This window comes from Notamacropus eugenii, chromosome 1 (genome assembly GCF_028372415.1).
Source record: "Notamacropus eugenii isolate mMacEug1 chromosome 1, mMacEug1.pri_v2, whole genome shotgun sequence".
NCBI lineage: Eukaryota > Metazoa > Chordata > Mammalia > Diprotodontia > Macropodidae > Notamacropus > Notamacropus eugenii.
The window spans coordinates 535,593,858-535,616,497 of NC_092872.1; the positions used below are offsets into that span (position 1 = coordinate 535,593,858).

At 36.9% G+C, this 22,640-nt stretch overlaps 1 protein-coding gene across 3 annotated transcripts in view; it reads left to right on the forward strand.

Moving 5' to 3' along the window:
* The window catches only part of TTC27 (tetratricopeptide repeat domain 27), a 235,452-nt gene that overhangs the window by 113,425 nt on the left and 99,387 nt on the right, over positions 1-22,640 (forward strand). For all 3 annotated transcript variants that reach the window (XM_072634136.1, XM_072634137.1, XM_072634138.1), the window contains one exon: positions 18,900-18,995. In XM_072634136.1, the coding sequence (XP_072490237.1) occupies positions 18,900-18,995 (96 nt within the window). The remainder of the gene's footprint in view (positions 1-18,899; positions 18,996-22,640) is intronic.

Sequence of the window (22,640 nt, forward strand, 5' to 3'; positions counted from 1 at the left end):
TAAGCTGGATGTCCTAGAGACATCTCAAACTTAGTGCAAACTGAACTCATATTTCTTTCCAAAATCTCTTTTCCCCTGAATTTCCTTATTTCTGTTACAGGTACTATCCCCTTTCCAATCTTGTATGTTTGTAACGTTGGCATTATCCTGCATCCCTCACTCTCCCTCACCCCATTTATCCAGTCAGTTGCTTTTTCTACCCTCACAGGAGTTCTTTTCTTTATTCACACAGTTACCATTCTATTTCATGCCCCTATCACCTTTTGACCAGATGATTCCAACAGCCAACTTATTGCTCTCCCTGCCTCAACTCTCTCCCAACTTGAGTCCCTCTTGCACATTTGCTGCCAAAGTGATTTTCCTTAAGCTCAGATCTAACCTTATGACTCTCCTACTGAGTTAACTCCAGTGTCTCCCTATTACCTCTTTTTGTAAAGCCCATAATCTTGCCCTAACAGGTTAAATCAATGAACGTTTATGAGATGCCTAGTACTCACCAGATATTTTACTTGGCACCTAACAAGTTCTTGTTGATTGGTGAAGGACCTCATAAAGAGAGGTAGATTTCTGCTTGAAGTAAGGAAAAACTTCCCAATATCCACAGATGTTCATGTGGAGAATGTATTGCTTCCAGAGCAATCCCTGACACAAGATCTTCAAATAAAGACCAGATACTAGGTTGTAGAAGGGATTTCATTTCAGGTGTAGATTACACTATATAGACTTTTATCTTTTTTCTAGCTCTATGATTATGTGACTCTAAAAACTGCATGAGCTCTTATGCTTGCTGAAGATATTCAAGGTACCTCTTAAAGATACTTTTTTGTTTCCTGAAAAAGTTTTTTTTTAATTGTACCTGTGATTTTATTGACATAGAGGACTCCTATTGAACAAAAATCCCTCTACTCTACTGGCTTGGCACCTGGTCTACAGCTTAGAGGATTTGCCTAGAATCATGTAGCCACGGTGTGTAAGAGGTGGGACTTTAATCTAGATCTTCATGGTTGTTAGATCATCTCTGTATGCACTATATCATGTTGTTTCTCCTGAGGAATAGAAGGAAAAAATGACTAGACTAGTTAACTGCACAAATTATGAACCCCCCCTCCCCCAATTCTTTCTTTTGTTGAGCTTTTCTTTGCCTGTAGTTTTAAGAAGTGATAAGGACTTTCTGTTTTTATGGCACCTCACTAGAATTGAAAGTACAGTTCTTTTGTCATTTTATTCAAATCCTTTGATCTCTCTGATTTCATAGATGTGAATTTTGAATCACAGCTTCTTTTCCTTTGCATCCTCTGTGGTCTTTGTCTGTATCCTTCCATAAACCTTCCACAGAAAATCCATCCAGCGTACTACAGACCTTTTTTTGATTGTCTTAATATTTTGTGGCTTCCAGTATAAGTATATAGTCTGTTCATGGTTTACCCTTCAGACAGCAGAGAAATAGAGAGAGGAGAGCTTTGATCATGATTATCATTAACATTGTGATACTGGTTTCTGTGTTGTCTGAAAAAATCCATCTTAGAAAAAAAGTTCAGTTCCTATATAGTGTTTTACATGTTGGTAATAGCTAATGTCCTGCTATAACAAAAATACAGTTTAGCTAGGAAAAAATGACCTTACAGGTAAAAATGTCAGTGTTATATTGGTTCCAAAATATTAACATCTCTACATTAAGGCTTGTCCTCATGTCTGAGAATATTTAAAGAACATGGTTTTACATATCTTACATTTATTAAGTTATGTACTGCTAGAATTTTATATAATACTTGGACATAATCCAAAGTTAATAGCCTCAGAAACTTTTTTTTAAAGAAAGAAAAATACCAGCAATTACTTAGGGTGATTTCATTGCTCGATATTTTTTTGAATATTTTTTCTAAAGTCAGGTATGCTTGCCAGGTAAATTGTCACAAATAGTGTTGGAGGCAGGCAGCTAGGTTGTGCAGCTGATAGAGCACTAGGCTTGGAGTCTGGAAGATTCATCTTCATGAGTTCAAATCCAGCCTCAGACATTTTTTAAGCTGGGCAAGTTGCCTCAGTTCCTCATCTGTAAAATGATCTGGAGAAGGAAATGGCAAACTACTCTAGTATCTTTGCCAAGAAAAATGAAGTCAGGAAGAATCAGACACAACTGAAACTATTGAACAACAATAAATATAGGAGCTAAATGTAGCCCACCATTGACTGATGGGAGGTTCTTACAGTCATTCACAGGACTTTTGAAAGTATGTTCTTTTTTTTCCCCATATAAGTTCTTTTATTCATTATAGAAGTCATCATTGTGATACAGAGGAAACCCTGGATTCTCAAAGGCTGTGTTCATTCTACCAAGCTACAAAGGTTTCCAGCATGGCCCTTGACTGCTTTCTAGGGTGACCAGCTAAATATGGACCTGGTCACCAGAAGGATTTAAACAATCTGATTTTTTGATCATGATAATCCATGAAATAGATATGTCAAAAATTGCTCCATCTTGTTGCACCTCTTTTGTAGTGATAATGGTGGAGTGGCTAAAGAGCCTAAGAACCACACAAAGTTCTTAAACTGTCCAGGATTTGTAATTTAACTGTGGCTTCTCTTAAAAATGGGTAGTCTTGATGCAATGATCAGTGAATTGATAGGGTGCTGGAAGCAAGGAAAAACCTCCAACACCTTGATTAGATTTTCTGTGGAGTGTTTACAGAACTAATGAATAAGAATCCATGGATAACAAGGAGATTACCATGATTCAAATTAAGGTAACCTGAGATGCAAAGTTCGGAACACATTCAGGTAAGGCTAGCAGTTATCAGTAAAAGGGGTCTCTCAGCTCCCCAGCAAGCCAGAAGACCCCCAAACAGGGTAGATAGATCATTTTTACACAGAAAAGCAAGAATATCCTCCAAAATAGAACACAGAATCATATCTGAGGCAAACAATATGATTGGTTACAACTTTGTGTGAAGAACAGTATGATTGTCTGAAAATTGGGAGTGAGGGACTGGCAACAATGCCTTCTTCCATCCTTTTGCTAAGAAATGTACATAGTTTGAGTCCACCTGCAAGGACAGGTTAGTGATAGTGGACCAGGTAACAGACCACATTCCTTGAATCTGCCTGCATCCTTCAAGATTAACAGACTTTTTTGAGGCAAGAATAGACCAGTGATTAGCAGGAGAGCCGAACTTTAAACTTGACTCCAAGACAATGAATAATTCACAGGAAGGCTGACTTTTCAAACTTAACTCTGAGACAAATGAAACATGACATAGGCAGGTACAAAGTATCAGCAGTGCTACAGATTGAAATGAATAACAACATAGAATCAATAGATGGAAGCAGGAAGGTAAAATCAATTTGATTTTCTTAAGATAAAAGGGTTGTCGTTAGCACTGTCAGAAATGCTCCCATACTGAAGAGCTATCATGTGTTACTCTGTGTGCTTAAGTAATTCTAGTAGTTAAGTAGTTTAACTGCTTTTAGTAGTTTTGTGGTAGTAGAACCCATACATTTCATTTTACAGACCAGAAAACCAAGGCCCAGAGTGATTAAGTGATTGGCCCAGAGTTACAGAGCAAGTTAACAAAGTAATTTCCTACTCTTTTGCTGCCTTTCTATTTTATAAAAACGTTTCCAGGATTTTCTTTTGTTCTATTCTAATATGGCAATATGTGAGGAAAAGAAAGAGGAATACACTTAAGTTAAATAAAAGTTAAGGATAGCTAATTAGTAGTCAGCATAAAATATTTTCTAATGTTTAGACATCACCTCTTCCCCATTTGGAGCCATGATTCTTTCAACCTGACATTCAATCATTAACTATTTATTAAGTTTTAACTATGTACTAGTCAGGTGGCTAGGTGCTGGGGATACAGAGAACAAAGTGAAATAGTCTCATCCCTCAAGTTGCTGTGATATCTTAGTGCTGCTGCTGGTGTGTGTGTGTGTGTGTGTGTGTGTGTGTGTGTGTGTGTGTGTGTGTGTGTGTGTGTGTGTGTGTCTGTGTGTCTGTGTGTCTGTGTGTCTGTGTCTGTGTGTGTGTCTGTCTGTGTGTGTGTGTGTGTGTATGTGTAAAGATCGATTACTCAGAATTCAGACGACCTGGGTTCAAGCTGACTGTGATGCAGACTGCACATGTGACCTTGGTCAAGTCATTTAACTTTCTGGAGACTCATTTCATCATCTGTAGAATTACAGGAGTTATAGGAATAGATGGCCTTTAGATTTCTTCCAACTCTAGATCCTAAGTATAAACAAAGCAGATATAAGGTAACTGGAGAGCAGCTGGAGAGATTTCACATAGAAGCTGATGCTGTAACTGAATCTTGAAGGAAAGGAAATTTTAAAGGCAGAGCTGAGGATGGGGTGTATTCCAGGCATGGGAGCATCCAGTGAAAAAGCATGAAGACTGAAAGTAGAGTACTCATAAGAGGAATAGCAGGAAGATTATTTTGTCCAGATTGTAATACCTGATTGAGAATAATGTATAATAAAACTCGAAAGATAGGTGGGGGGCAGGTTGGGAAAGACTTTAAATGCTAGAACACAAGAATATCTATTTGTTTTTAGTTTATTGAATCTGGGAATAATATGGGCAGACCTACCCTTTAGGAAAGTCCATTCCACAGTTGTGTGGAGGATGGATTGGAGCTGAGAGATAGTTGAGGCCAGGAGACTAATTGGGAAGCTATTGTAAATTAGAATGGTAATTGTGTAGGTGGAGAGAAATGGACATATGCAAGAAATGTTGTAGAATTAGAAATTAGAATGAGAAAGATTTGTCAGTTAATTGGATATGTGAAATCAGTGAGAATGAGGAGCTGAGGATGACACCAGGTATAAGGTTAATGGGATTTATGTTAATGGGAGTTAAAGATCTTCCCTGTTCATTAATAGGTCTCCCTTGGAGCCCATTGGAGGAGGAATTTGTTTAAAGGGGAAGTTTGTTTATGGGGAGATTTGTTTACTTGAAGCCTTTCACACCTTTCATTAATTAGGCACTGAGACTTGAGGGTTGTGATGCCTGTTGCCCCTGAAAAGTCTACATATACTGTGAGGTGAGGTTTTGCTTCAGGGCTCACTCTTTGGAAGAAGGTTTGTGTGCCAGATGAGACTCTGGGTAGCCCTTAAAGAGCACCAGGCCCCCCGCCCTTTGAAAACCCATATATTGGTACTTCTCTTTCTGGTAACTATGTATGTATGTAATGGTCAGACAGTTGGATGTATCTGTTGATCTGTGATGTATATATTACTTATAGTCAGACAGAAGCCCCACCTGTTGGTCTTTATTTCTCTGCTTGTATTTTCTCTGTTGGGGAGTGTAATTAAGGTAGATTGTTGACCCTCTTTTCAATTGCTTTCCTTAGAAAAGCAGATCTAAGAGGCTTGTAAACCTATGTATGGTAGTTCTCTCAACAGGAATAGGGAAATTTGGAAGAGGGGTGTTTTGTTGTTGTTGTTGTTGTTTTTTTGGATAGAAAATATGAGTTCTATTCTGAAAATGTTGAGTTCCAGATACTTATAGAATATCTAATTTGAAATGTTCAGTAAGCAGTTGTTCAGTCTGGATTGGAGGTAAGAAGATAGTAGTAGTGGAAATATTCATACACACCTCTTTCTTTCACTTTCACTCCATCTCTCCATTTTTATATTTCTATCCCTATTCCCATCCTTATCTCTAGGAACCATCTGAATAGAGGTAGTAATTGAACCCATGGGAGAAAATAATCAGGTGAGAAAGTGTAAGTAGAAGAAATGGGTGGCCAAGATTGAGCATGGTGGTACACATCTAGTTATAGGGTGTGGTATGTAGATCAAGATCTGTCAAAGGGTACTGAGAAGTAACAGACCAGAAGGAGGAGAACTAAGAGACCCCACAGAGGAGACACTGTTTGGGAGAAAAGGGGTTCAGAAAGGTCAACCATTACAAAGAAATCAGGAAGGATAAGAATTAGATTTAGCAATGATGAGGTTAGAAGCCAGATTGCAAAGCAATATCCCCAGTACCACAGGCTCCAGCTCTTTTATAAGATGTCCATGGCATATTTCAAATCCTAGTCTTTTGGTCATCACCAGACTACTCCATTAGCAGTAATTGTTCATGTTGTGCAGATTATTTGTATACCTTATTTCCCCCAATAGAATGTGAGCTTTTTGCTGGTAGGAACTGTTCCTTTTTTTCTTTTTTTCTTTTGTCTTTGTATTCCTAGTACTTAGCCAAACGACAACTATATAGTAAGTGCATTGATAAATACTTGTTGCTTGCTGAAGCTGAGTGTGTGGATGACCAAAGTTGTCTGTTTCATTGGGAGTCCTTCCTGAATCTGTTACAGAATGATAGATTGGAACAACTGTTTGTTGGGAACAATTGTGAACACATACTGAGTTTTCTACTTAAAAGGGAAACATGCCTTTTATTCTGCAGGCCAAAGTGAATAAGCCTGTGCATTTCTCTTTTTCTTTGTGAATTCACAGATTTCCAGCAAAAACTTAGATTGGATCCAAGTTTTCTCAGTTGATGTCAAATTCTGGCAACTTTTCTATGCCCATAAATGCAATTAGGTCTACACAAATTCAAACTCTGCCATCAAAATTCTGAAGAATTTATGATTATTCTAGTGATTCCCACTAACTCTTCATGGTGAGAGTCTTGCTTTCAGAATATTGTTCAGCAACTTTTGATACCAAAAGAGTAGCAGTGATTTGTTGCTGAGGAGATTTTTCTCTAAAGCAGTATCTTCTTTCCCTTCACAAAAATCTTCCAACCCAGTCATTTTATCAGTTTGCATTAGAATTGGGAGAGTCTGCCCCAGTAATCCTCTTGGTATTCCTTGCCTAGCCTCTTAATGTCAAGTGGATGTAAGCAAGTATGAACTGATCTGGTTCCCTCTGCTTTGTTCGTGAAATATACATGATTTGAGTTATTTACCCAAAAGAAATGAGCAGGAAAGTCATTCAGCCATCGTTTTATTTTCACTTGCCTCCTGTAATGTAGCAGACAGTATGTTCTTTCTTTTTCAGAATTGCATACGTGAAGGAGAAAATGCACTTTAATTAGCCTTCTGTGCCCCAGAGCAAGGAACTTGAGAGGGGAATTATTATTTCCACCAGTGGGTTGACTGCACATCCTAGAGGAATGGAGGCAGTGGGAATGCTATCTAGCTCCATTAAGATTTATAGGGTTTGAGTATCTTATTAATTAAGCATGCTGGTTTGTTCCAATCTTGCACTTTTCAGCACAAGAGATTAAGTGCCAGCTCCAGAGAAAAGGGAAAAGACTTCGGGAAGATATGAGTATTTAAGTTTATTTTAAAGAAAATTTAAATAACATCAGAGGGCATTTAAAGGAAAGGCAGCAGTTTTGTTCATTTTTAATACTTTTATGTCATTTCTGGTTTTTTGGTGTTCATAAAAGTTGAGTTTATTTTTGTTTAGTGGTTGCCCACTCTAACCTTAAAAAAAAAAATCTGCTTCTGTTTTGTTTCAAAATGAGATACTTAAATGTTTGATTTTCATCCTTGAAAAGTTGAAAATGTCAGCTGTGAAAGACAGTGCAGGGTAATGGGAAGATTACAGGAGAAGAGTTGGCTTTAGGGTCTTTCTGCTTTACTCACTACAGCTGTGCTTGTTCATAAAACCACTTAACCTCTTCATTTTTTGGTTTCTTCATCTTTAAGATGGGAATAAAAACCAGTTAACTTCACAGGGTTGATATGACTAAAGCTGTATTAAACTATAAAGCACTATTTGAAAATAGGCTATAATTATCAATAGAAATGGAAATAAATTAGACATTTAAAAATAGAGAGGTAGAATCACATAGTTTAAAGATTTCAGGGGTCAAAAGACCTGGATTCAGATTCTGATTCTGAGACTTTGGATTTGTATGACCTTGATAAATCACTTAACTTCTCTGGGCCTCAATTTTTAAACTATAAAATGGAAGAATTGGGAGCCATGATTCATTTCAGGTCAAAATCTGTGATTTTATAGCATATTCATAATTAGCAACAAATACTTACTGAAATAGAAATGTTTAGTCTAGGGATGAAAGTAATTTTCTTACATGCTTAAAACCTTAAAGCCCCATATAAATGTGAATTATTGTTTCTATGGCACTGAAATAATTCTTCTCTGATAGCTGTTACAGTAGGTGGTGCCCTCACACTGCCTTGAATTCAGGCTTTTGAGACCTGATGTGAGATGAGCCATTTTCCATCCTCCCAGACAGATGGATGAGACTTTAATTCTTGGGTCTTCTCAAGTGATTCTTCTTCCCTGCCCTGGCCCTTTAATCGCAGGTTTCTAGGTCTCAAGAGTGAGAAATAGTTTTTCCAAATACCCCAACTAACTTGATCTTCAAATGGGGAGAAGTTTTGGGACAGTTGTAGGGAGTGCTATTGAGAATTGGTTACAGAGGAGTAAAAGGATTGTAACCTTCTAATCTTGTGTTATTTTTGTTAGCATCCTTCAGTAAATCCTCCAGAGTGAATCTCCACAATAGAAGCCTTGCTCTGTTGGGAATATTTTTCTGATATCTTTGTAATGCTTGGGTTGTCCATTTTTTATCCTTTGTTTGTACTGCATGACCATCTCACCTTCTTTTTCCTGTTCTCAGTGTGTGCGTGCTATCATTGGCAATTGTGCTGCTTGCTGACGCTAACTCACCATTGTCCTTAAGGTCATCTGCAATTATGCTTCTTTAAAGCTCATCATAACACATGGTGCACAGTTAACATAGCATAACTGGGTTAGTCTTGGTGCTGAAATGATGAGTCGATGTCAGGGGCAGCCTGTGATCTTACATCCTTCTCTTCCCCTGCTGTTCAGTTTTAGACGAGAGTTCTAGAACTATTCAAATGCTGGTGAATAAGTACACACACATATATACTAATTAGTCCTAGTCCAGTGTCTTCCCATTCAACTAGTATTCATGATTTGTTCAGAGTATATTATTCTTGCAAGTTTGGGTGTAGTGTGAGGTCGGGATCTTTTGAATGGTCAAGGGTCTCCTTTTGGTTTGGTTGAAGCAATTTGAAGCAGTTAGCCTGGAGGAGACAGGTCTTTCATAGTTATCTTCAAGTGTTTGAAGGGCTGTCACCTGGAAAAGAGAAGAAACTTGTTCTTGTTGACTCCAGAGGGCAAAGCTAGGAGCTATAGGTGAATTTTTTAAGGTTACTATAATGGAAATTTTCCTAACAAGCAGAGCTAACCCTAAATGGAACAGTCTGTCTTCACCTTCACTGGCAGTTAAATGACCACTCTGTCCTATTCCTGATTGGCATCAACATTCAGAAGATCATTAGACAAAGTTATTTTGGGGATTAATCTAACAATGATGTTAACATTTATGGAAGACACTTTTTGGGAGGAGGGCCTGAATTTTGCGTTACTAAGTCAAATGCTTTCATATAATCAAATAATAACAAACATACCATCCGGTTTCTACAGTAAATTTTATTTTTATGACTAGAAATATGAAGATCTGCTGTAAAGAATCTATTGCCAAACCTTGTTTGTCCCCTTCTCGTATTTTCATCCATGGTATTCTTAATATACATGTAAACTATTCTCTTTTTTTTAATAAGGCAAGAAGATATACATATAATTAGGTAATTACTGATTTCTTCTCTATTGCCTTTTAGGAGGTACAGTGGTACCATCTGGTTTTTCCTCCTAAGCGTGTGACTTTTTTCCTTAAAAATTGATTCTTTATTATTTTAAAAATTGCATCCCTCTTAGTATAAGTTTCTTCTGAATGTATGGACAGGGAATGTCATGGCAGGAAGTTGATTCCCAAGATAAGCAAGGAGAGATAGTAAGAAAGGTCTTGGTTCCTTTGGATGAATCACTTGGCTCAGGTGAATTACAACTTCTGGAATGAAAAAAACTAGAAGATGTGACTGCCGAGTCACTGTTCATGATGTTTGAAAGATTGTGGATATCCTGAGAGGTATGGTAGTGTGGAGGACAAATGTCCTGATTTTTTTTAAGTGGAAAAGACTTAGGTCAGTCAACTTGCCTTTGGTTCTTGGAAAAATTCTAGAATGGGGCATTCAAGAGATGGCTAATTAGTGTCTAGAAAAGCAAAGAATTATTATAGAGTCAGTATTGTTTCATCAGATTAACAATGTTTCCTTTTTTTGGCAAGACCACTAAATTGGTACATAAGGGTTTAAGTTTACCTGGATTTTAACACTAGAAGAACCGGTGCATCTGACAATGGGGGAAAAAAAGGTTATAAAAAGGTTATAACTTTGAAATAAAATTTTTAATCCTACTATATTTTTTTTACCCTTATGGATAAAAAGAAATGTGCTGCATCAGCTGACACAGCTTTGTCCTCTGAGGTATTCTTAAATTGCAGTTATTCTAGTGTTTTTATTTTGGGGGGATTTTTCTTTGGTGTGAATATAAAAAATGTTTTCCCCCAATTTATTATTTATTTATTTTAAGGATTCTTCTTTTGAAATTTTGAGTTCCACATTCTTACCCTCCCTCTTACTTCTTCCCATACCCACTGAGAAATTAAGCTCTGTGATATCAATTATTGATGTGAAATCATACAAAACATATTTCTGTATTAGCCATATTTGGGAAAAAAAAGCAAGAGAAATGAAAGTGAGAAAATTGTACTTCAGTTTTCATTCGGAGTTCATTAGTTCTCTCTTTGGAGGTGGATGGCATTTTTTTCATCATGAAGAGCCATTCCCCAGTTGATAAAAGGTCTAAGGATACAAAAATATCTTGATAGGCTAGTGCATTGTACTGAATCTAGTAAGATAAAATTCAGTAGAGATAACAATAATCTTGTACTTGGGTTCAAAAAAATCAGCTTGACAAGTACAAGATGGAGGAAGCATAGTTAAGTAACAGTTTGAAAAATGTCTACATTTTAGTGCACTGCAAGCTCAATATAAGTGAGATAATATGCTGGTCAAAACACCCAACATGAGCTTGGACTGCTCTAAGAGAGGCATAGCTACTAGAAATAGCTAGTATTCCTAGCCATTACCATAGTCTGCCTATTCAGACTACCTTGTAAATATTGTATTTAGCCCTAGGTGCCACAGTTCAGGAGGATGCTCTCTCAATCTCTGTCCACTCCCCTTCCCACATCTTCTCCCCCATACACACATACATAATCATATATAATATACACACATATGGTCATATATAATGCACATATGTATCCATATAAAAGCTGGAGAGCATATAGAGTAGGATGATAAAAGTCCCTGAATTCATGAAGCCACATACTATATAAGGACTGGTTGAAGAAACTGGGAATGTGTTTTATCTTGATGAAGAGGTGACTTGCAAGGGTGAGGGATTGTAGATATGGTAAAATATTTTAAGTTCTACCATGTGGAAGAGGGCTTAGATGAATTCCATTTGGTTGCATAGGACAAAACCAGCAGCAGTGAATTATAAGTTTTAAAGAGGCAAATTAGGGTGCTTTCAATTTCAGAATTTCTAAACAATTAAAAAGCTATTCCAAAATGGTATGGGTTATCTTGGTAATTTTGCCCTCATTGAAGTCTTCAGATAGAGGGCTGGTTTGACCAGTGGGTAGGTGTATGTATTATAATGGGGATTCATTTTTGAGTCTGACCTGGACTAGAGAGCTAATGAAGTATTATCAGTTTTCAATGCTCTGATGTGGTTTCAAAGTCATAATGTTCTGGTTTCATTTATAATAGGAATATATCAAAAAACTGTACTGTTTCTCTTCAGGAAAGACAAAATTAATTTCTTTCAGTAGGCATTATTATTCATTAGATGATGATCTCATATGAATAATCATTTTCTTGAGTAAGGTTTACCACCACCTCTTCTAAGGTATTACTTCTCATTGCCATTTTGCTTTCTTTTTTTCATTTGCCATATTCATCTCTGTTTTATTTCTTCCAGTTAAACCTTTACTTTTTGTGATCAGGACATTCTTTTCTCTGAGACTTTACTTGGACATGTTGTAGCATTATTTTCTTCTGCCTTTTCCTCTTGGGCTTCTCTCAGCCAAAGATATTTCTTCATTGTGTATGGTGTTTTTTTCTCTTCATTCATATCTCCAGCCTCAGTTTTTGGATTGTAGGCTTCTTCTCATGGGTTGGACTTTACTTCCCTATTCCTAGGTGAAGTGGGTAGGTGCTGCTAGATTCTCAGGTTGGTGGCTAAATCTGGGCCCCACTTTCTGCAAGAATCATTTGGCCTTGTCTCTTTGCCTGTGTATTGCTGTAGATGAGGCCCTTGGTTCACCAGTATTGACTTCTTCTCTGACCTTGTCTTTTACCATTAATGGAAATGGAGCTCCTCAATCACCCTGCGCTGGGCCTGGGTACTGGTCTGGCTTTATTTCTTGATGATGATTGTGTGGTCCTATCCTGGTTCCTGGTCTGGAACAGAGTTGTCTACTTTGTTGCTCCATGTTTGGTAAGCTTCCTGGTTTGACCATCTTTTGTTGCAGATGAGGATGGAATCCTTGGTTTGGTTGCACTGAGTATACTCTGGCCTTCTCTTGAGATTGAGTTGTTTCGCTTCCCCTTCCATGTACCCTGGCTTGTCTTTACTCTGAAATTCCACAGGGTTCTTGCTGTCTTTTTGTGTAGTCCTGGCCTGAATAAAGGAGTTTATAGCTGATTCTCTTCATTGTTCCATTTGGTGAATTTTTAGATCTGTACTGTGGTGTTTGTGGGAGTTTTAGGCTTCTCCAAACATACACTGTTTGTGGATGGTTTAAAATCAGGGAAATTATTGGTATCTTCAACTCCCTCTCTTTCCTATTTTTATTTTTCTCTATTTTTCCATTTGCAACTCTGGAAATTGTAAGGGACCATGCAGGCCTGTGGGCTGTTTTGTATCCATTCTGTTTTCATGAGTCTGCATAACTAGAGAATTCATCACCTCATGGCCATTCTTCTGGTGATATACAATGTCTTTTTACATAGCTTGGCATATCCTTAGGCAGCAGGCATAGTCTGTTCTTGGGTCTTTATCCTTTGAGAGTCCAGGATCATATTCACCCCAGGATGAGATCCTAGAAAAGGACTTTTGTGGAGTGCATTTACACAAATTAGTATAATATATGTGGTTGAAGGTAAAGGTGGGGGAAAGGAGAGATATACAGAAACTGCTCTAAAAAAGTTTGAGGAGGGAGTTAGTGCTTACAACAGGAGTAAATGGGGAACAGAGAAAGCACCAGATGAGCTGAATCTTTATTGAATGAAGGGACTGAGGACAAAGACTGAGAAGTTGAGCACAAAGAGGATTAGGAATTCAAGGGGGAAGGACAGTGCTTTAGTAAAGTGGATCACTGTAGGATTAGGATCTTTGAAGGGAGGGAACTGAGGACAGCAGAGAGTGATAGACCAAGAGAAGCACAGAAGCTTAAAATTGAGGACTGAGAACAAGTTCAGGAGGGTGACAGTGGCAATTGGTTACTTTCCAGTAGAATGTTCCTTGAGGCTGAGATTAGTTTTCATTTTTTCTTTGTATCCCTAGTGCCTAACAAAGTGCCCTGCATGTAGTAGGCCCTTTAGTGCTTATTGGATTGGATTGGGAAAGAGATAATTTTTTTTTTCTTTTTCACGAAATAATTCAGTGATTTCTTTATCCCAGTATTGTAACCATATGTTTGAAACTAGAAGTCATTCTCTCTTTTTTTTCTCATTCCTCCAACCTTTCCACCAGCTAAAGAACAGTGGACAGAACTATGCAACCTTTTTATTGTTTAGTTTCTATGAAGGAAAGCCAAAAAACTTTCAAAGTATTTTGACCAAGATGGTTTAAAAGTCTCATTATGTCTTAATTTATTCTGGATGTATTTGACCAAAGGACTGAAAGACTTCTTGGATGGACAAAAGAGCGATGTAATCAGTGTTGTCTCATGCTGAGAATTATACACAGTATTTTATGGTGGAAGTGGCATATAAATCCAATTAAGTATGATATAGGCAGCTCCCAACCTTCCTCACAAATACCATTTAAGTATGAATGTTTAGCCGGATCATGTCCTCATCTCTCTCATTTCAGCTTCTGGGATTCCTCATTCTCTTCTTTGTTCTTGATGGAGCCTCAACCTTTCCTCTTAACATTTTGTTTTCTGAAAATTGTGCTTCTTCATAAAAACTCATGAGTTTTTAGCAAATAAAAGTTATTTCTCTGCTCTGTTCAGCCACCAGACTATTCATATACAAAATTTATGAGATGATTTCAAGCCTTGTATTTATACAAAAATTTTGTTTTCTGTCCCTTTTGGAAACCAGACTTCTCACGTCCCACTTAAAAACTATGGGTTTTTTACACATGGATTTTTAGCAGTTTTTATTAAACAAAGGTGTTGTTTTCCACTTTTAACTATGAAACTGTTCACCAATGAAAGGGATGTTACCTTATATTTTTTCCCATGATGATTTATTATTTTTTATTTATACCAAAATACTTTTTCTGCTCCTTTCAGCAGCAAAGTTGTTATATTTGAAAAGGCAGTACTTTACATAGAACAACAAATAGTTATTAGATTTTGTATATGTCCTGCAGGAGAATTTATGCAGTTAAAAACTTTTCTGGGGGATAGAGCCAAGATGGTGGAGAAAAGGCTAGGACTTGTCTAAGCTCTCCCAAATTCCCCTCCAAACAACTTTAAATAATGCCTCAAAATGAATTCTAAAGTGGTAGAATCCATAAAAGTATGGGGTAAAACAATTTTGTGGCCCAAGACAATCTAGATGGATGACAGGGAAGGTCTGTCACACTGGGTTGAAAGTGAAGCACATTCCAACTCCAGCACAAACTGCACAATAACAAGTTGAGCCCCAGCAAACAAGCAGCAAACCTTGGGGGTAACTGAATCAGTGGCAACAGTGGCACTTTTCAGACTTTTCAGCCAACAGACAGCAAGGGGGTCAGAAAACTGGCCAGAAGGAGAAAACAGAGGTCCCTTTGCTGCACCACAAGGTGCAGGACTCTCTTGCACTGCCTGTATGTGGATTTGGGTTGCAGTCCTGGGTCTTAAACCCGGGACAAGGTGGAGTACTAGTGTACTAGAATTTGTGGCCTCAGGGAAGTGGGGACTCTGGTCATAGTTCCAGAGTAAAGAAGAATGCTTATGATTATTCATAGACTAGAGCACAGGCCAGGAGAGTAGTAAACACACCTCTCCTTATATCACAGAACCTGGGAAGAACTGAAAACTTACAAGTTTCCAGAATTAGCTCTGAAAACAGCTACCAAAAACCCCTGAAATTTGCCTCTTCACCCTGGGAGCAGAGCCCAATTTTAACATACAAAGTTAAAAGTCAAGAAATAGGCTGGAAAAATGAGCAAACAACAAAAGGAACCTGGCCATAAAAATTTGTTATAGTTACAGAGAAGATCAAAACACAAACTCAGAAGAAGGCAACAAAGTCAAAACTACTATATTCAGAGTTCCCCCCAACCTCCAATTGTGAATTGATCTCAAGCCATGGAAGAGCTCAAAAAGGATTTTAAAGCTCAAATAAGAGAAATAGAGGAAAAATTGGGAGAAGACATGAGGGTGATGTAAGAAGATCATGAAAAAAGAATCAACATCTTGAATCAAAGAGGAACAAAAAAAGTGAAGAAAATAATACCCTAAAAAATAGAATAGATCAGTTGATAAAACAGGCACAAAAATGCACTAAGTAGAAAATGCCTTAAAAAGCAGAATTGACCAAATGGAAAAGGAAATACAAAAAGACCCTGAAGGGATCTCCTTAAAAAGTAGAATTAGTCAAATGGAAAAAGAGATACAAAGGCTCACTGAAGAAGATAAATCCTAAACAATAGAATTGGGAGAGTGGAACTAATGACTTCCATGAGACATCAAGAAACAATAAAAGAAAATCAAAAGAATGAAAAAATAGAGGAAAATGTGAAATTTCTAATTAAAAAAAAAGCTGACCTGCAAAATAGATCAAATATAGATGATTTAAGAATTATTGGACTACCTGAAAGCTATGATTTTAAAAAAAAAAGTCTAAACATCATCTTTCAAGAAATTATCAAGCAAAACTGCCCTAACAGTCTAGAACTAAATGATGAAATAGACATTGAAAGAATCCACCAGTCACCCACTAAAAGAGATCCCCAAATGAAAATGCCCAGGAATATTATAGCCAAACAGGTCAAATAGAAAGCAGCCAGAAAGAAACAGCTCAAATATTGTGGAGCTACAGTCTGCATAGCACAAGATTTAGCAGCTTCTACATGAAAGGATCACAGAGCTTAGAAGGGCAAAGGAGCTAGGATTACAACCAAGAGTCACCTATTCAGCAAAATTGAATGTAATCCTTCAGGGGAAAAATGGCTATTTAATAAAATAGAGTACCTTCAGTCATTCTTGTTGAAAAGACCAGAGCTGACTTTCAAATACAAGATTCAAGAGAAGCATAAAGGTAAACAGGAAAGAGAAATCATAAAGGATTCAACAACAAAGTTGAACTGTTTACATTCCTTCATGGGAAAATGATACTTGTAGCTCCTAAGAACATTTTCATTAAGGCAGTTAGAAGGAACATACATAGAGAGCATGGGTGTGAATTGAAAATGATGGGACAGTATCTAAAAAAATAAAATGAAGAGGTGAGAAAGAGGAATGCTCCTGGAGAAGGGGAAAGGGAGAGATAGAATAGGGTACATTACCTTACATAAAAGAAACACAAAAGAGCTTTTTCAGTGGAGGGGAAGAAGAGAAGGGGGCGGAGTACTTGAACCTTACTCTCATCAGAACTGGCTCAAAGAGGGAATAACTTACACACTCAGCTGGGCATAGAATATATCTTCCTCTACAGGGAAGTAGAAGGAGAAAGAGATGAGAAAAGGAGGGAACTTGTGGAAGAGAGGGCCTTCAATTTCTTCAGTTAAAATATGTGAGTGTGAGAATAGAAAATCTAGTTGTCCTTGTGCTGTTCAGTCGTGTCCAACTCTTTGTGGCCCTGTATCTTGACAGAGATGCTGTAGTGGTTTGCCATTTCCTTCTTGAGTGAATTAAAGCAAAAAGAGGTTAAGTGAGTTGTCTGGGGCTACACAGCAAATGAGTGTCTAAGGATGGATTTGAACTCAGATCTTCTTGACTCCAGACTGAGCTCTCTATCCACTGAGCCACCTAGCTGCCTAAAAGTATTTCTCTCTTGCTGCTGTTTAGTTGTCTCTAACTCTTCATCACATACTCTTCACAACCCCATTTGAGATTTTCTTGACAAAGATACTGGAGTATCTGGAGTGTTTTGCCATTTCCTTCTCCAGCTTATTTTACATATGAGGAAAGTGAAGTAAATAGGGTTAAATGCCCAGGGTCACACAGCTAGTAAGTGTCTGAGGCCAGATTTGAACTCAGAAAGATCAGTTTTCCTGACTTCAAGCCTGGTGCTCTATCTGCTGTGCCACCTAGCTGTCCCCTTGTGGTTCTTTACAACTCTAAAATTAGTGTGAGTGTTCAATCCATGAAGCATTTATTAATTGGTTTACCTTTTTATGTTTTAGAAAGTATCTCAAAGTTGTGTTCACCCCAAACTTTCACCTTTTGTGAAAGGACTATTCAGATCAGTTTATTTCCTCTTCTGTAAAATAAAAGGGTTAGACTTAATAGCCTCCAAGGTTTCTTTGAGCTCTAAATCCATGATCCTATAATCTTTGGTATTATATTCTTTCCGGTAATGCCAATTACAATCTATCCATAGCTGCCCTTATCTATGCCCTCCCATAAATTTGTACAGGTCAGTCCAGCCAACATATTCAGGGTCTTTCTTGCTTTCTTTTGACATTGTAAGGATACCAGTGGAATACATTGACTGTCTAAAGGTCATCCCTTTTTCTTGCCATGTAACTAGCATGGTTATCTGCTTGTTTTTTTTTTTTCACTCATATAGTTCTTTATTGTCATCCTTTACTTTTTTTTGCAAATTCCTTTCTTGGGGGCTGGGAGGATAATAAATCAGAATCTCCTTATATCCACCAAACACGTCTCTTTGGATGATTTTAATTCATCAGAGACTACAATCTTGTAGCCATGAAGCAAATTAAACCAAATTAAACCATATAAAAAGATGTGATTAGTGCAGACAAGGTCATGATGATTCAGAGTTGAGTAAAGATCTATAAGAATTTGGAGGTGAAAAGAAAACATGCCACTTTTTCCAATATCCTCATGAAGCTGGATCCAAGCTCACTTGTGATCCTGGTGATATTATTCTGTGTTTGTGTGCTTGTGAAAGAAGATCGCTGTATTAATTTTAATAACACAGATTATGCGAGAACTGTTACAGCTGTAGTTGCTGTTTAGATAACTGGTCACTGTTTGCATTACTTATTACCCCTTAGGGCATTGTAGAGATGCAGTGCTTTTTCAAAGAAGGCTGCTTCAGTGCCACGCTGCTCTGTTTATTGGTATAATTTCCTAATGTTCCATGGCCATGTGTTATTCTAGAGTATGCTACACATGAGTCCTCTGCTCATCTGTCATCCAAGTTTTTCACTCCAACTACATATATGATAACTTCTTTAATCAGAGCTATATTTCAGTAATATTGAGGAAAACTTTATAGTCAGGATAATCTGCTTTTGTTTATGATCAATAAACAGGAAAATATTCTCAAGCAATTAAATTTTTAATTCATCAGTGAAATTTTGCTTATTCCTGAAAGTACTCATTAGAATTGGAATGAAAATACTAATTAGGATTTATTTGCATTAATAGATATGAAAATAAATGTATTTTAGATATCTTCAATATGCCTTCAGGGACCTGGATTTTTGTGGTTAAATAAAATCATTTTTGCTAGTCAGTTTTTTATTTGTGGTTTTGCTAAATTGTTTTAAAAATTTTAAATCACATGTTTATTAGAACAATCTTTCCTGGGTACTTGTTAGTTAAACTTGCATCATTATTTTGTTTGCAGGCTCTTGCAGACCAGTTTGAGGATAAGAATACTTCTGTATTGGAGCGTCTGAAGATTTTCTATTGCTGCCAAGTGCCAACACGCTGGGCTATACAGGTTAATTTCAACACTACCTCTTTTTTTGACATTACTTAAACAGGTTTCTTAAATTTTACTAGAAATCACTGATCTCAGATGCTGTGAATTATTCATTCAGATCACTAATTAGAATTTGCCATGTTTGAATTTTTAAATTTTTAGTGAAAATCATTGGACATCTAGCCTGAAGAAGAGAATAACTCCTACTTCCAATTAATGTTTTGTTTAAAATCACAGTCTGCAGAATCTTAGTTAAGTAAGAGTTTAAAAAACCTATTCTCATATTAATCCTGGAAATTTTATAGCTATTTTGGTACAAGCATTTATTTTCCAAATAACTTGATACTTTTAAAGCTTAATTCTACAGATATAGTCACATTTCAATTATACTATCGTGAAGGTATCTTTAAAGAAAGAAGAGAAGTTTATTTGTAAGATCACACATATTAAATATGTACCATAATAATAGTAAACCATCACCTAGGGAAATGAGCATGAAGGATAAGAAAAAAAAGAGAATAGGACTTTTGTACATGGTACTTGTAACTGAGTTCAGTAGGAAGATAATCCTGGTCTCGACATCATATGTAGACCTGAATGAGGGTGGCAGTCCCTGGTTTCCACTGCCTACAGTTTTCCAGTGGTGCAGGTATGCTGACTTAATGTAATGGAATGATAGAGCCTGAAGGGATTTCATGATCTTTTAGTCCAGCCTCCTCAGTTTCTCCCTGAGAAATCTAAGGCCTATCGAAGTAAGTTGACTTTTCCAAGAACACACAGTGTAGTAAAGGAGCTAAGATTGGAACTGCAGTTTTCTTTTTCCTAATCCTGTTTCCTTCTTATTTATCACTTTCCTTGGTTAAATACTGTGGATTCCTTCCCTCCTTCCAAAAAATGGAGTGATATATTTTCCAACCCCAGCAGAGGCAGTCTAGAAGTGCCCAACGTGATTCTACAGTTCAAATCTAAGTATAATCAAATTATTATTTGAAACCATCGCTGTCTCAGGAGAAGAAGAGATACATCATTATTCAGGCGGTGGCTTCTTTGTGATGAAATCGCTGAGTTTAGACAGTTCACTGTACTTTAATATAGATTCATAATATGCATTATATTCTTAATGTCCAGTGACACGCTAGTAGGTCTGGGCACTTGCTTGCTGGAGGTCCTTTTATATTTTGAGATAGTCTGCAAAAAAATATTGGAAAGTAAAAGGCTTTAACACATCATTTCCAAAGTAATAGCCTTTTCATCAGGAAGGTGTTAAGTTAGCAGCTGAAAGATTTTTGGCATCTTTATGATGCTGAACTATATAATTTGTTAAATGTTTTGGACCATGGGGCTTGTAGGATGAAAATATAAAAATCTGTAAAAGTACTACAAAGCTTATGTCTGTTGAATGTCCATCTTTTCTCTAGAGTCTGTCTAGAAGATTCAGGCACTGCTCCAAGTCCTTGTTCTTCCTACCTTCATGGCTCTGGCCATTGTGCAGCATTATTCAGGAGAGATGGCTTATACTCCCTTTTTCATTGAATAATCTATATGGTCTCACAGTGAGCAATAAATAGCCTTCCTTTTTCCTTGGAGACCTATTTGTATCATCTAATTTAGAACACATTCCCAAATGAATACTTTAGTTCTCAGTTTTCATTATTCAGGTTTTGAAAATATCTTCTTAAAATACTGTGATTTTCCCCCATATTTCATCTTTATGTTATGTAAAAGGATAATTTATTGTTCCTTCTGGCTGTTCCATATGGTGCATTGTGTTTGATAGTCCATATTTACTATTGAGAAGTACCATGGTGTATTAAATAGAGGGCTGGACTTGAAAATAGAAAGACCTGAGCTGAAACTCTGCTTCTGTTACATACTGGGTATAGGACCATGAATGTGTCCTGAAACCCCTTTGATCCCAAGCTAACTCTCTAAGACTCTAAACTTCAGATAAATTTCCATCTATACTCCCACAATCAAATGTGTGTGGGTAAATATATGTGTATGTACATACAGATTTATTTATAAATTTATATATATTCGGTATTGTATGTTATATATATGTGAAAATAAAATGTCATACACACACATAACTCTGTGTGTGTGTGTGTGTGTGTGTGTGTGTGTGTGTGTGTGTAGGGTGTCCCAAAAATCTTAGTGCAGTTAAAACCATTTATATGTGTGTATCACACACACAATCTATATATCTATATCATCACAGAGAGAACAATTTTTTTTTATCTTAACGATACCCTTTCAGATTTCTCTCTGTATCATTTTGGGGACAATGGCTTCTTTTTGTTAAAAAAAAATTGAAACCCTGTCATCGTACTAATCCACAAAGTAATTTAATGACACTTTAGAACTTCAGGGATTCAGCCCTCAGTGTGAGTACTAAGACAGACTGCAAGCCGTCTACTCCTTAAGATGAATTTCAAAAGCTGCTGTGCCTGAAAAAATCCATCCTTCTCCAGCCAGTCTAGTGATGTGTTACTCAAAACTTAGCTGGAGGTTAGTCTTTGAAGACAGAGATATAGTCTTTTATCCTTCCTTGTTGTTGCAGACCACTCTAAGCCTTTCTAACTTGCTGTAATACCCAGCTAAGTCTGTGATGCACTGAACTTTTGAAGACTTCAGGTTATTGCCTCACCATGATGAGGAAGAGCCTTTAAGTGGAAGAGTATGATGATGAAGGCAAAAGCCAGTTATCATCCTGGTCTCACTAGGATGAAGGAATGTCTTGTTCAGGAACCTCACCTACTTTCCTGTCTTTGCTTTGTCCTTCCATTTTTAGGGCCACTTATTAGCCTCCAGAGCTCACAAGTAGTCTTGAATTTGTAACATTAAGTAAGTTGATGTTCTCCTGAAATATCTCTGGAGTATATTTGAAAAATACTTTGTAAAAATTATTATTATTTAAAATTAAAGGTTTATTATTTTCAGAGAGGCTAAGAGTTCATTGCAGATGTCCCAATATTTAGGACAGTTTGTTTTATTAAATGTATAGATAATATCAATTTGTCATTGCTAATGGTGAGGTCATTTATCTAGCAAATTCAGAAAATACCATAGTTCACCTGCTTTGCATCTTCATGTTGACTTCAGCTTATACCTCATAACACCAAAATAGGTTTATTTTCACCATTGGGGATGTAAATTTTATGAAATATAGCATAGTACAGAATTTGACATTATGCTAACTGACCCCAAATAGCTTTGCTTTTTGAGTTTCTTTTATTTTTAAAAAGCTTCCTATTTTTCTTTTCTTGCTTTTGGACTCTATTAGTCATTATTGCACACTATGGTTTACCTTTTCTAACTTTCTAGAAGCAAGCTGATGAGCTAAGTTTGTTGGGATTGTATCTAAGTTAAGAATAAATTGGTTCTGAAGATCAGGAAGGAAGCAGAAAACTGGGAAAGAATTTTTACAACTAATGTCTATGATAAAGGCCTCATTTCTAAAATATATAGAGAACTGAGTCAAATTTACAAGTATACAAGCCATTCCCCAGTTGATAAATGGTCAAAGGATATGAACAGGCGGTTTTCAGAGAAAGAAATTAAAACTATCTATAGTCATATGAAAAAAATGCTCTAAATCACTTTTGATTGGAGAGATGCGAATCAAAACAACTCTGAGATACCACATCACACCTAACAGATTAG